The 14,984-nt window shown below is 42.5% G+C and overlaps 1 protein-coding gene across 6 annotated transcripts in view; it reads left to right on the forward strand.

Moving 5' to 3' along the window:
* Positions 1-14,984, forward strand: part of CSMD2 (CUB and Sushi multiple domains 2) — a 645,703-nt gene that overhangs the window by 61,438 nt on the left and 569,281 nt on the right. For all 6 annotated transcript variants that reach the window (XM_055254886.2, XM_055254887.2, XM_055254889.2 and 3 more), the window contains exon 2: positions 6,014-6,230. In XM_055254886.2, coding sequence (XP_055110861.1) covers positions 6,014-6,230 — 217 coding nt within the window. The remainder of the gene's footprint in view (positions 1-6,013; positions 6,231-14,984) is intronic.

A 14,984-nucleotide genomic window follows, 5' to 3' on the forward strand; every position in this document is an offset into this window, starting at 1 on the left:
GAGGTTTCCAAATGAGTCAGGCTTCTGACCCTTTCTAGCCATCCTTGACAGGTCAGCCAGCATAATGTGGACAGTACCTTACACGACCCTACCTGAAACCAAAGCTGGAGGCAGTTACTGCATAGGGGAACATTTATTCTGGGACTCTGGCCATGGAAAGGCATTTTCCACTGCATTGACCAGCATCCTATCACCAGATCTAACTAAGGGTCCAGGTCTTATTTACGATGGAACAAAAAATCCAGAAGCAATTTAAATGCTTGACAATAGGAGAATGGCTAACTAAATTCTCGTATAACCATACATTGAAACGTGCATCCATTTAAAATGCTGTTTATGAACAGATTCAGTATCTTAGGGAACACTCATTTTATAATGTTTACTGAATTTTTACAAAAGAAAACCGAGAAATGGCCTGAATGGCCATCAACAGGGGAGTGGTTGAATAAATTGAGATACATCCATGGCATGGAATATTACACATTCATATAAAAAATAAGTTAGATCTGTATCTACTGACCTGGAAGGTGTCCCCAGTGTATTGTTAAGTGAGAAAGCAAGTTGCAGAAAAATGAGCTGAACTACAGTTTTATTTTTTAAATGAAATACTCAAAATTCTCCCAGAATGTGTCTATATGGTTTGCACGAGAGAGAAGAAGGTGAGGGAGGGACACATACCTGGCTGTTAACTTCGGTAATCTTGGATTGGGTGGGGAGGAGGGAGACTGCATTTATGTTTTTTATACTTGCATTGCATATGTGCATATCTATGCATATTACAAGTCCACATTGCCTTTTTAAATTGAAGATCGAAGAATAACTTACTGAAAAAGTAGCACACAAAATTATACATATGGTGTTATCTCAACAATGTGAAATATGCATGGAAAAATATCTCAAAAAAATGAAAATATTAACAGCAGTTGCCTCTGGAAGGAAGAGATTATAATCAGTTTTCTCTTTTTAAATCTTGCCTGTATTTTTCAAAGTTTCTACAATGTAGAAGTTATTGTTTAGAATACAATGGCCTTCCACCTTCTCATCAGCCAATCTTGCCTATTACAATCTGCCCTCTTTCCACCTTGCCATCCTCCCACCTGCCTTTGCTGAAATTGATCTATCCATTAAGCAAATACTTATTGAATTCTAGGCACTAGGGATGCTGCAGGGACCAGGTCAAGGCTCCAGCTCTCCGCATTGCTTCCAGAGGGACTATTTAGACACCAGACAGAGTGACCTCATTCAAGACCCTCATCTTAGTCTTTCTGTGCTGTTCACCACATTGAGTCACCCTCTCCTGCATGGAACTGCCCTCTGGATCCTCTCCTACTATTCTACCTGTTCCCTGCTCTGTCACCTTTTTGGTCCCCTTACATGGGAGATGTTCCCAGAGGCTCTGTTCTGAACTCCGTCACTTCTCTCTCTATAGCAGAAGATGCCATTCATGCCCAGATTCTTAATCAGAATCTCCAGTCCTTGGCAGATCTGAGCCAAGGCAGAGGTCTGGGATGCTGGCGATGGTGGTGAATGTTGATATTTCATTGGTTGTCCACAACACGAATGGGGGAGGCCCTTAAGATATGGCCCCTGTGGCATCTATACTTCAGAACCACTCTGTGTACCCCTCTAGCGTGGTATTGTTCAATGCCATACTTTGATTTACTTGCTTCTAGTCTATGATCCAGGTCCCCATGGCTTATCACAGGGTCTATCCTAGAGAAATGAATGAATGAAGGAAGGAATTAATGGCATGATGCAGTGACATTACCAGGCAGGTTTTAGGGGCAGGAGCGAAGTAAATCTGGTACCTGTACCAGTGAGGGGAAGTTCAAGGAAGTGTACTCAGGGCTTCTCTGAAAGTTGTGGAATTAGAGGCTTTATTTCATTGTCACTGTGGTTGGATATTTTTCTGGCTTCTGGGCCATTTGTGTCTTCTTTTGTGAACTAATTTGTTCAGATCCTGTCCAATTATTACTAATAGTACTTTTCCCCCTAAGTATTAGTAGTAGTTCTTTCTATATTCACCATATTACTTTTCTCCGCACATTTTTGTATGCTTTCTGATATTGTTTCTGTTGTTGACATATGCATATATTTTTTTTTTTTTTTTTTGAGATGGAGTCTCGCTCTGTCACCCAGGCTGGAGTGCAGTGGCGCGATCTCGGCTCACTGCAAGCCCCGCCTCCGGGGTTCACGCCATTCTCCTGCCTCAGCCTCTCCGAGTAAGGACAGGCGCCCGCCACCATGCCCGGCTAATTTTTTTGTATTTTTAGTAGAGACGGGGTTTCACCGTGGTCTCGATCTCCTGACCTCGTGATCCGCCCGCCTCGGCCTCCCAAAGTGCTGGGATTACAAGCGTGAGCCACCGCGCCCGGCCGACATATGCATACCTTTAATGTCAATCTTGTAGTATCCTCCACAGCTATTATGCTAAAAAATCACAGTCAGATAATTACCTAGGTTTTCTTCTAATTCTTTTATGACTTTATTTTTTTAACATGTAACTCTTTGCTCCATCTGGAAGTTATTTTTGTATATGGTGTGATTCGAGGAGATAACTTAATTCTTTTCCGAAACAGTTTATTCTCTTCTCAATGTTTTTTTTAATATTGCCTGATACATATTTCCATTTTTATGTACATTAAAGATATTCATGCAATACCATTTCGTGTCCTACCTGTTTACTCCTGGACCACCCCCCCACTATTTTCATAAGTGTCATTTACGATGCTGTTTAGTATCTTGTGGAATGAGACTGCTAAATTTACTATCTTCTCTAAAAAATGCATTGTGACAATCTATTTTTCCAGTTAAGCTTAGGTATGATTTTTCCAAACTTAAAACAGGTCATTGGGCTTTTCATCCGAATTGCATTAAACTTATAAATTAACTTTTCTATAACTTTTCAAGAGGTTAATATCATAAATTAACCTTTCTGTATCCACTCAAGATTATGCTATGTCTCTCCAATTATTCAAATTTTTTATCCCTCTGTAAAAGTCATTTTCATATGGTGCCTGCACATTTCTTGTTAAGTTTATATGTACTATATGCATTTTGTAGTTACCATAAACAAGATCTTTTTTCTTTATATTTTTATCTGTCATTGACATATAGGAATGTTACTGATTTTTGTGTATTATTTTGCATTTGGCTAATTTATTAAAATTTCATATTATCTCTAATAGCTTTATAATGAATTATCCTGGGTTTTCTAGGTGTATTAACATATCATCTACAAACCATAATTTTGCTTCCTCTTTTCTCATTTCTTTTTCTTGTGTCACATGGGTTAACTCTTCCAATAAGCCGTGAAATCCCAGAGGTGACGGTGGCATCTCTGTCTTGTTCCCAATCTTAATCAGGTGTTTCACCATAAGTACAATGTAGAGTATTGTTCTAAAATTGAAGCTTTATCATAGTAAGGAAATATCCTTTTTCCTAGTTTTGAATGCTTATTTTAATCAGGGTTACATGCCTAATTTTATGAAATGCCTGTTTAGGATTTATTCAGAAGACCTTAACATTTTTTTCTCATTTAATGGGATACTTCGTGTTAAGAGATTTCTTAATATTAAAGTCCTTTAGAGATTAACTGTCCTTTGTCAGTTAATCCCTAAAATGGGCTTTAAAAAAATTAGTGTCGAGTCAATTTATCAGCATCGTGGTGAAGAAAATGGATTCGAAGTGGAATGCTTATGTTTGAATCCCACCTTTGTGTGACAGTGACTTGGGCCCCATTCCTTAATTTCTTTCTGCCTTAGTTCTCCGTCTGTAAAATGGAGATGATAGTAATAGTATCTACCTTATAGGGCTGTTGTGAGGATTAGACCAATCAGTATAGGTAAAGTTTTTAGGACAGTGTCTAGCCAAACACTAAGCAAATACAAACAATATATTAAATTATTGAGAATTTACCACGTACCTGATACTGAGCATGGGACATGGATTCAAAAATGGGCAAACTCACTTGTGGTGTCTGCTCTCATGAAGCAATCAGCCTGGTGAGAAGACAGATACTTGTGAAACAGTCACATGCAAGCATGGAGATGTACTTTTATAATAAGTACCACCAAGGAGAAGTTACGGTGTCATGACAGTATATAGTAGTGGGCTTGACCTGACCAAGGAAGGACACCAGGCTGAGATCTGAAAGATGGGTATGCTAAGAGTGTTATAGGTAGAGAGAAGCGCACATGCAAAGGTCCTGTGGCTCTGCAGTACGAGAGTGTGGCAGATACAAAGGACAGAAACAGGCAGAATTTGGCTGGAAAGCTGGTGGATATGAAGCTGGGAGGTCACTAAGGGCCAGGCCATGTAGAGACCCTTGTATACTTTAATTTTCCTTATTGAAGAGCAAGGAGGAGCCACTGAATGTTTGGGGCAGATGGGAGGTTGGGATGACCTCACCACCTTCTGCCTGCAGTGTGAAGAACAGATTGGCAAGGACCAGAGCAAATGTGGCTGACCAGTTAGGAGTTAATATGGCAGTTTAGGAATGAGCTTGGCTTGGGGTGGGGACAGATGGAGATAGAGATAAGAGTGGTAGATTAGCCATGGGGTTGTGAAGAAGAGGAAGCTTCTAGGTGAGCCTTACTTAGATAAAGAGATGGAGGCATGATTCCATTCACTGAGTTGGGGGGTAGGCAACAGAAGAGGAGAGAGTGGGTGGGGGGACATCGAGAGCATCCCAAAGGGGTGACAGGCCTGGTGCACAGAGGGATGGCTGGCCTGGATCACGATGTTGTGAGTAACCAATGCACAAGTGGGAAGTCCCCCAAATTGGAGAGAGGAGGAGAGGCCTTGGCGCTGAGACTGAAAGGAGGCAGAGAAAGAGCAGGAGCAGGAAAGGAGTACGGTATTGTGGGAGGAAGCTCAGGGCATTGCTGCTCAAAGTGTGGTCCCATACAGGGCATCATCACATCACCAGGGAGCAAGGTGGAAAGGCAGTCTCTCCAGCCCCACCCCGGTGTCGATCGGAATCTCCATTTGAGACAGATCCCCAGGTGATGCGTGTGCAGAGTGAGGGCTGAGATGCTCTGGCCCGGAGGAGTGTTTCTGAAAGGCGGGTGAGCAACAGTAGTCAGAGGCACTGAGCAGTAAATTAACAAGAAAACAGAAAAATAGCCACTGAGCCCATGGGTAGTAGATCTGTTTGGGTGGATCAATGGGACCAGAAGGCAGAATTGACAGAGTTGGAGAGTGAGTGGGAAGTAAGGAAATGGAGACAGAAAGTATAGACAGATTGTGTTTTCTATAAATTTAGCTGTGAAGAAGAAGAGAGAGAGACAAGGCTGGAGGGAGACGAGGAGTGGGGTAGGGAATTGTTTTCTTAACGATGGAGTCTTGAGCACATTTGAAATGAGAAGGCACTAGTGGAGAGGAAATGACTGAACATACATTAGAGAGAAACAGGATTGTATACTGCTCTTGAAGAGTAGGAAAGAGTCGAGACTCTTGGCAAGAGTCCATTTAGATGGAGGAAGAGGTGGCTCCTCTGTAGCAGGAATGAAGACAGCATGGGATAGGCTAGAAGGGTTTGGAATTGGGAAGACAAGGGAATCTTTAGGAATGGCTTTTATTTTCTATGGAGAGTGAGGGAGAGGAGTTAGCTGAGAGCCAGGAGGTTGCAGACAATGGAGAAGGTTTGAAATTGTCGTTCTGACATTCTATGTTGTAGAGGGGAAGTCTGAGTTCAGCCTGGTGTTGGTGGCTTTGTAGTTCAGATTCTCAAAGCCTTAATTTTCTACTGCATAGAGTTGTTGTAAGCCTTGATTAAATGATACATAATGTATCACCTGGTCAGTACACAGCACACAGCACACAGCACACAGCAAGCCGACAGTCAATGTTAGTCACCCTTTGTACCTCCCTCAGTGCCAAGCACTGGGCTGGCTCATGGGAAGCACCTGGAAAAGTGGCTTCATGATTTGCTAACACATTGCTCCTGACTCTCTAGAAGCTTCTAGGAGTTATTCTGGCTATTCTGAACTGCTCTGTTTCTCTTTCCCAGGCCAGAACTGCACGTTCCAACTGCACGGTCCCAATGGGACAGTTGAGAGCCCAGGGTTCCCATATGGCTACCCCAATTACGCCAACTGCACGTGGACCATCACCGCGGAAGAGCAGCACAGGATCCAGCTTGTGTTCCAGTCCTTTGCCCTGGAGGAGGACTTTGATGTCCTGTCGGTGTTTGATGGTCCACCCCAGCCAGAGAATCTGCGTACGAGGTACCATGCTGCCCACCTTCCCTGTAGCAAACAGCTGGGCTCTGAGCCAAAATCACTAGGAGGAAGATCTTTCTCGAGTGAAAAGTTTATGGTCATCAGCAAAGACCACTGTTTTCATGATGCCGTCCCTCAACCCCTCTGGTTTTCCAATTCATGTCTCTTGCTTAGAGGTTTCCAGTTGGGAGGATTGATGAGTAGCACATTAGGGAAGACTAGAGAGAAAACACAAGAGGGTTCTAGACAAATTCAGCTCTTTCTATTGAAACTGATTTTTCATGCACAGGGTGTATTATTTGTACACACAGAAATATAAGTTGGAACCAACAGATATGGGTGTTGAAGGCTGATAGTGAGGCAGTGAATACGTCTTGCATCACAGTATTTGAAACCATCAATACTTTTCTGGACTTTGCTTTGCATTTCCAAGGCCTTGGTTGTGGGTGTAGACTCTGGAATTTGGGGGAGTTCTCACCCTCTTAACCCTCATCCCTGTGATGGAAGAGATTCCCATGGAGAGTAAGGTGGCTTCCTGTACCCCGGAGCTGACTCCCAAGGGGAAGAGCTTACAGGAGGGAGATGGGAGGAAGTCTTCCAACCTCTGCAGAAAGGGCAGACTTTTCTGGGGCAGAAGTGAAGATCCCAGGGTCATAACTCTGTAGGTGACCCGGAGGCCAGCCAGGGTCTGTCACAAGCCTTGTCCAGGTCAGGTCAGGGTGGCTTCCCGGCTTTTCAGGAAGCCAAAGGGTTAATGGCTTACCAGCCAAGCCCTGGGGAGCCGGAGGTGCTAATTGCTTCTAATGACATGATGCACTAATGAGTGGTTCCCAGCCAAATGCTTAACCTCAAAGCTTTGTTTAGGATGTATCTCAGCCCTTGGCTTCCAAGCTCCTGCAGCAGGGTCCCACACACATTCACTGCACAGGCTTCAGCCCTCTTCTCTTTCCCCTCAGGGCAGAAGTGAGTCTGGGAAGCCTGCAGCAGAGGTGGGGGGCATCTGGGGCCCCCTGCAGCCCTCCTGCAGTTTCTCCCAGAAAAGACTGGGCTAATCATCTTCCCTTGAGGTTCAGCAGGGTTCTGTGAAACATTGGTAAAGGGCTAGAGTCCTCTTCACTCATTCGTTCCACAAATATTTCATGGGTACCTATTATGTCTTGACACTGGACTGGATGCTGGGGAATAGCAGTGAGAAAAACAAAGCCACTGCCTTCATAGAGGTTACATGCTAATGGGGAGGCAGGCGTGGAAATATCTAACATGTCTGGTCCTATGAAGACAAAGCACGCAGGGTAAGAAAGTGATGGCAGGAGTGCTGGCTTTATTATTATTATTATTATTTAAGTTCTGGGATACTTTTGCAGAACATGCAGGTTTGTTACATAGGTATACATGTGCCGTGGTGGTTTTCTGCACTCATCAACCAGTCATCTACATTAGGTATTTCTCCTAATATCCCTCCCCCAGCCCCCAACCCCCTGACAGGCCCCGGTGTGTGATGTTCCCCTCCCTGTGTCCATGTGTTCTCATTGTTCAACTCCCACTTATGAGTGAGAACATGCAGTGTTTGGTTTTCTGTTCCTGTGTTAGTTTGCTGAGAATGATAGTTTCCAGCTTCATCCGTGTCCCTGCAAAGGACATTAACTCATCCTTTTTTATGGCTATGATTGCTGGTTTTTATAGGGTGGTCAGGGATGGTCTTTCTGAGGGGAAAGAGAACTATGAGCAGAGAGCTGAATCATGGAATATCATGTATAGTGTGGTATCCCGTGTAGGTACCTAAGGAAAGCTTCTAGGCTAAGGGCACAGGAAATGTAAAGGGTACAGGGCCACCCTTTGGAGGATGGTCTTGCTGTGGCACAGCCCACTCAGGCCAAGCCAGCCATGTTGACTAGGAAGACCTGCAGTTTTGGAATCCTCATTCTAGATCATCCCAGGTGTTGTCTTTATGCTCTGCTAGTTTGAATTCCTCTCCAAGCAAAGGAGGGTATTGCAGGGGCCAGTGGTTAGAGGCTAGAGCAGAGCCAGTGGGTAGGAGTTCTGGAAGGGAAAAAGTGAGGCTGGGAGGTGGCAGAAGGTGGTAGATCCTGCAGGGCCTCATAGGCTGTGCAGGGACTTTGGCCTTGATCCTGAGGCACAGGAAACCCTTGGAGGGTTCTGAGCAGAAAAGGGACCTGCTGTGACAGGCCTTTGCCATTGTGGGGAAAATGGAGTGAAAGGGGTGAGGCTGGAGGCTGCTGTTCAGGGCAGAGAAGAAGGAGGCTTGGGTCTCCTGGAAGTGGGGACACGATGAGAAATGGTCAGCTCTGTGCTGTATTCCAAACACAGAGTGGACAGGATTTGTTGTTGCATTGGGTGTGGGCTATGGGAGAAAGGAGATGAAGATGATTCCAGTCTCCTTGGCCGTAATGATTAGAAAGAAGTAGCTGTTTCCTGAGATGGGGACAGCTACAGGAGGAGCTGGAAGTTAAGATTCAGTTTGGCCATATAAAATTTTAGATGTCTATTGGATATCCAGGTGGAGAAGGCATTTAATGTGCACTTGAATATGTGGTTTTTGAGTTCAAAGCCGTCAGGGCTAGAGATACAAAATTGGGAGATTAGGACTGGATGGTGCCTAAAACATAAGACTGGATGTGGTCACAAGGGAGACAGTCTTCTCCATCAGATTTTGAGCTTATGTGACACCATCTATGGGGCACCTGTGTAAACTTTTGATGAATGTTGAATGCAAGTTGGAAAGATAGAAAGTCAGATCAGACCAATGGGGCACTAATTGAGGTGTGGACAGCTAGAGGCAAATTCTCCACTTCTGCCTGTTGGAGTTATTGAAGCTTGTCCTGCTCTTAAGGCAGGGTCCCCACATGTGTGGCCGAGTCTTTGTTTTCTGACACTTGGGTTTTCTAACTCTGAGAGGAAGTATGGAAGACTCAGCAGAGATTGGTCTGGCATGTGTTCTAGCATGGAAGGTTGGGAGTTTCCATGACCTGGAGAAGTGGTTCTAGCAGGGGAGGCTTCCTCTTGTCCATAGGATGCAGAAGAATCAGATGTGTCCCCAGCCATGGCACAGCGTTCCTGGCCAACCAGCCATGAGGATGAGGCTCTGGGGTTGAACCTTCATTGGGTTTTCCCTGCTTGTGCTCCTGATCTCTGTCGTCTTTATGACCTGCTTATTTTAATTCATTTCACAAGGTCACATGGGCTTAGCAAAGGGGAAGGGCTAGAAGGAGACCACTGCCTTTTATTGACCTGGAACCAGAGGAGTTCACACCTCGGAGGATAATAGGAGGAGAAATGACCTTAGAGGACAGTCCAAGTAACATTGGAAGATGCTGTCCTTGATACTGGAATGGTGCTACTCTGGGGGTGTGGAGAGGCCGCAGCAAGCATGCTTGGTGGGAACCCTTGGGTCTTTGTGAATTTTTTTTTTTAATGCTCTTGCATGGTTTTTAGTCTACTCAGATTTTCTTCTTATTCATGAATCAGTTTTTGTCTGTGTGTTAGTCCAGGGAATCACCAATAAAATCACCTATTTTATTGAGAGTGTCAAGTTGTACACAGTTTTCCCACTCAACCTTTCTTTCTCCGTGATGTCTGGGTCACATCCCTTTCTCACATCTGCTCCTGTGCATTTCTTTCTTTCTTTTTTTTTTTTCCACTCAGTCTTGCCAGAAGTTTGCCTATTTTATTGGTCTTTTTAAAGTTCCAATGCTAGGGTGATCCATTTTATTCTCTTTTATCTAAATTATTGATTTCTGCTTTTATCTTTATCCATTCTTTTCTCTCACTTTCCTTAGGCTAATATTGCTCTTTTGCCAATTTTGTAAATTAAATTAGTTTTATTATTTCTTGTTTGATAATAAAAACATTAAGAGGCATTTTCCCCTAAGTACAGCTTTGACCATATTCCATAAATTTTTATGGCTAGTTGTTATTTTAGAAAGAGTTTCTAATTGCAGTTTTGTTCTTTCTTTGACTCTAGGGTTTTCCCCTTAAATTTTCAAGTAATATTTGCTTATACTTTAGAAATTATTATCTAGCTTTATTTCATTATAATTAGATTATGATTTCTACTTTGGAGAATTTGTTGACTTGTTTCTCTCTGTATAAGGTCATTTTTTGTCAGTATTCTATGAAGAAAGATATTTTGTGTATGAAGGGTGAAAAAATTATGTTATTAATATCATTCAGATTTTCTAATTTCATATCTATTGCCTAATTGATATTTGCCAAGATAGGCAAGATATTGCTCTCACATTCTTACTGTAGTTTATATCAATTTCTCCTTTTATTCCTGTTTTTATTTTATATACTGTGATTCTATGCTCTTCAGCACATTCATATTTTCAAAACATTAGATCTTCAGAGTGAATTTTATATATATATATATATATTTCCAATATAAAAATTGTAGTTATTCCCCTATTCTCTACTGTTTTTTTTTTTTTTTTTTTTTTTGCTTTACATTCTACTTTTTACCAATATTACACCCTTTTTTTCTTTCAGATATGCATTGATTGGGTCCATCTTTGCCAATTTCTCTATTTTTAATATACCTATATTACTGTTTTAGGAATAGTTCTTAGCACAATATACACAGTAGTTGAATTTTTAAAAAATCCTGGCTACGAGTCACTGTCCTTTAACAGGAAAGTTTAGTTCACTCATACTTTCTGGTAACAACTGATACATTTGCTCTTCTATTATACTTAATGCTTTCTATTACTTTTAAGCTTCCTTACTGTTACATCCTTTTATCTGTCTTCTAGTGTTTTTTCTGTGATTTTTTTCTATTAGTGCTTAAAGTTGCTTCTTTAGAGCATGTTTGAAGCTGTATTTTTCTGTCAACATCCTGCCTAGCTAGCTTTTGTCTTAGGTAGGTCTTACTGACTCTATCTTGTAGAATTTTCTTTGTGTTTGCAGCATGTAGGTATCTGTCTCTTTTTCTTGGTTTCCAAAGTTAATGTAGATATTCCATCTCTTTATATACTTTAGATCATTTTCATGAGAATTTAGGGAGTCTGGCAAGGCAGAGTTTAACATGTTATCGTTCCTTTTCATCTTGACATGGAAATTTTTTAAATAAAAGTTTTGTTCTTTTTGATGCTATTGCGAATGGGTTTTTTAAAAAATTTGTTTTTGGACTAGACATTGTTAATATATAGACATACAATTGATTTTTGTAAATTGATCTTGTATCTTGTGACCTTGCTGAATTTGTTGTTAGTTCCATTTATTTATATTTGTGAATGAAAGTTTTAATTCTTCCTTTCCAATCGGGATACCTCTTATTTCTTTTTTTCCCTAATTGCGCTATCTAGAACCTCCAGTATAATATTGAATAGAAGTGGTCAGAGTGGCTAGCCTTGACTTATTCCTGATGTTAGGGGAAAAACATTTCGTCTTTTAGCATTAAGTGTGATGTTATCTGTAGGTTTTTTTGTGGATACCCTTCTAATAAAAGTTTTTAAGCAGGATTTCGGCATGATTTGGTGGCAATGTGGAAAATGCACTGGGATGGAGGTCAGACTGGCGACCGTGGGGCACGGAAAGAGACAGCAGTAGCCTGGATAAAGCAATGAAGGGTAAAGATGGTGTGGATGTGTATGATGCTATAGGAAAGAGTTGTCCCCAGAGTTAGTAGTGGATTTATAGGGACAGTGGACTGGGAGTAAGAAAAAGAAAGGAATGGAGGATGACTCCGCGGTATCTGCCTTGGAAACAGAAAACAAACCAGATCAGTCTGCAGTGAATTTCAGCCTCCAGTAAAATGTGTTCTTGGGGCCTACCAGGATATTTGCTGCACTGACATTTTTCTTCACTTGTCTGGTAGGTAGAGCAGGTAGGTCATCTCCTCTCTCAGTGTTTTCCTGTGAGACAGAAGGGTACAGTGGGGACAGACCTAGATTTATACTTAGCTAGGCTCTGCATTTATTAATGCTATGACCTCAGGCAAGGTTTGGCTTCTCTGAGCCTCGTCTATAAAATGGAGGTGACATTTACCCGCATTACAGGGTTGTTGTATGTGAGCCACCAGCTATAGATGCTTACGTGGTCCGGAAACATTGTTTACGTCCTTTCCTGCCCTTCTGTTCTGAGGACTCAGTAACTCAGACCTTTCCAGAGAGTTCTAGTGCCTGTGATGACACTTCGTCTGTGGCCAACTCATCAGACATTTTAGACTGGGAATTTCAGGTGTGGTAGAAAGACACTGAAGGAGGCACTGAGCTCAGGAACAGTCATTAATTGTGCATGTATGTATCATGTGTATGTATGTCATGTGTACGTATCACGGCATTACTGATCCCATGATAGCCTCCTCTCCTCTCCCTTCCCACACACACAGTGGGGCCAGACCACCAAGAGGCCTGCAGCAGATTTTTCTCTGCCTGTATCACCTGGGGGATTTCCATGTTTATTGTCTAAAACTTAATGAGCTGGGCACAGTGGCATCCACCTGTAGTCCCAGCTACTACTCGGGAGGCTGAGGCAAGAGGATTGTTTGAATCCAGGAATTCATGACTAGCATGGGCAACACAGTAAAACCTAGTCTCTGAAAAATAAAAAAAATAAAAACTTCATAAGTAGAATTTTGCAATTACTGCTTTCACTACATTTTAAAAAATTATTTTATTTTAGATTAGGAGATTACATGTGCTGATTCTTTACATGGATACATTGCACGATGGAGGGGTTTGGGCTTCTAGTTGTACCCATCACCCAAATAGTGAGCACTGTACACAATAGGCAGTTTTTCAACCCTCACTCCCTCCCAAACTCCTCCCTTTCGGAGTCTCCTCACTGCATTTTATTTATTTTTTTTGAGATGGAGTTTTGCTCTGTCTCCCAGGCTGGAGTGCAGTGGCACGATCTCAGCTCACTGCAAGCTCCACCTCCTGGGTTCACACCATTCTCCTGCCTCAGCCTCCCAAGTAGCTGGGACTACAGGCACCCACCACCACGCCCGGCTAATTTTTTGTATTTTTAAAATAGAGATGGGGTTTCACCATGTTAGCCAGGATGGTCTCGATCTCCTGACCTCGTGATTCGCCCACCTTGGCCTCCCAAAGTGTCCTCACTGCATTTTTAAGGCATCTCTCTTTTCTCCTCTTCTCTCCAACACTCTGGTCTTCTTTCTTTATGGATGCATTCCAACAAAAGGCTGAAACGTTATACCTCCCTACCCCAATCCCAGCCCCTTTTAACCTCACCTTTCTCCAGCTACTTGCTCCTGGATTGTGTTGTGAGAAATGAGCTTTCCTATTAGATTCTAAGCTACTTAAGGCTAGGAGTCATGGGAGTCTAGCCTTCTATCTATCTATCTATCTATCTATCTATCTATCTATCATCTATCTATCTATATATTTGCTTTGCTGTAACAGAGCCATACAGTGGAATATACACCAGTCTTGCCAGTAGACGACATGAGTTTGATCTCTGGCTCCTCTCTAGCTGCATAGCATTGGCAAGTCACTTTCACTTATATCCACAATATGCTAATTGATAAAGGGGGTATATCAAGATCTACCTTATAGGTTGGTTGATCAAGATTAAATTAAAACAGTATGTAAACTGCTTTAATTATGATGAGATAGAAACAAAAGGAATACTCGTACATTTATAGGAAAAATTAGAAAGCACAATATAGCAAAAAGACAAAATAATTTGTGAGTCATGAGGTAGAGCAATGGTTCTCAACTGAAGGCAGTTTTGTCCCCCAGGGGACATTTGGCCACATCTGGAGAAATTTGTGGTTGTCCCAACTGCAAGTGGAGAGGTGCTGATGACATCTACTAGGTTGAGGCCAGGGATTCGGCTATACATCATCCCACAATGCACAGCACAGCTGTCTACAGTAAAGAATTATCTGGCCCCGAATACCAGTAAAGCTGAGGTCGAAAAACCATGAGGTGGATTGTTTTGAGAGGTTCACACCTTTAGCATAAGACATACCTGGGTTTTAACCCTCTTTCTATGTCTGTGAACTTGGGCAAGTGAGTCAACCCATTCAAGCCTCAGTTTCCTCCTCAGCAAAATGGGAACTTCTCACTGATGCTATGTACTGGCAGCTGCACCTGGCATCATTGATGAAAAGGTGCCAATAGACACACTGGGCACAGCTTGTTCTGTATGCAGATGCTATTCATCTCCCAGTGACTCCCTTTCTCTACCAGGAGTTCATAGCCATCTCCTTGAAAGCATCTCACATTTCATCTGGAGCTATTCACAAGCAACCACATCCCAGGGTGCCAGAAGGCAGCGTCTGGCTGCTTCAAATTAAATTTACAATAGAAGCTGATCAGATTCTTCTCATAATGGATCAGGGTAGGGAACGGGAGTAGGAGCTGGTCCTGAAGGCCGGGAGCCCGTAGGAGTTTGGAAATTAGCAAGAAAAGAACAAAGAGCCTTCCGGATAATGCAGTGTCAGCCCTGCCTGGATGAATTACTGAAACAATCCCCACATCTCTACTTTTGCACAATTAGATGGCCTCTCCATGCTGGCAAACATCCTATTGCATTGCAGTCTAATGTGGAATGAAGTTTTCTAATGGGACACGAGCAAACATAATCTATGAAGACGCTGCTAATAAACTGCATCCCGTATTTTGGAGGGTTTATAGGGTGCTGGTGATGACTGCACCAGTTAAGCACAGCTAAGCATCTCTTAATTTAGACATTTGGGCTCAAGTTATGGGAAGCACTACAACTCGTTCCCTCAATTACTGGCAATACACATTCTGTCATCAGCCTAAGGTGCAA

This window comes from Symphalangus syndactylus, chromosome 12, assembly GCF_028878055.3.
Source record: "Symphalangus syndactylus isolate Jambi chromosome 12, NHGRI_mSymSyn1-v2.1_pri, whole genome shotgun sequence".
Classification (NCBI taxonomy): Eukaryota; Metazoa; Chordata; class Mammalia; order Primates; family Hylobatidae; genus Symphalangus; species Symphalangus syndactylus.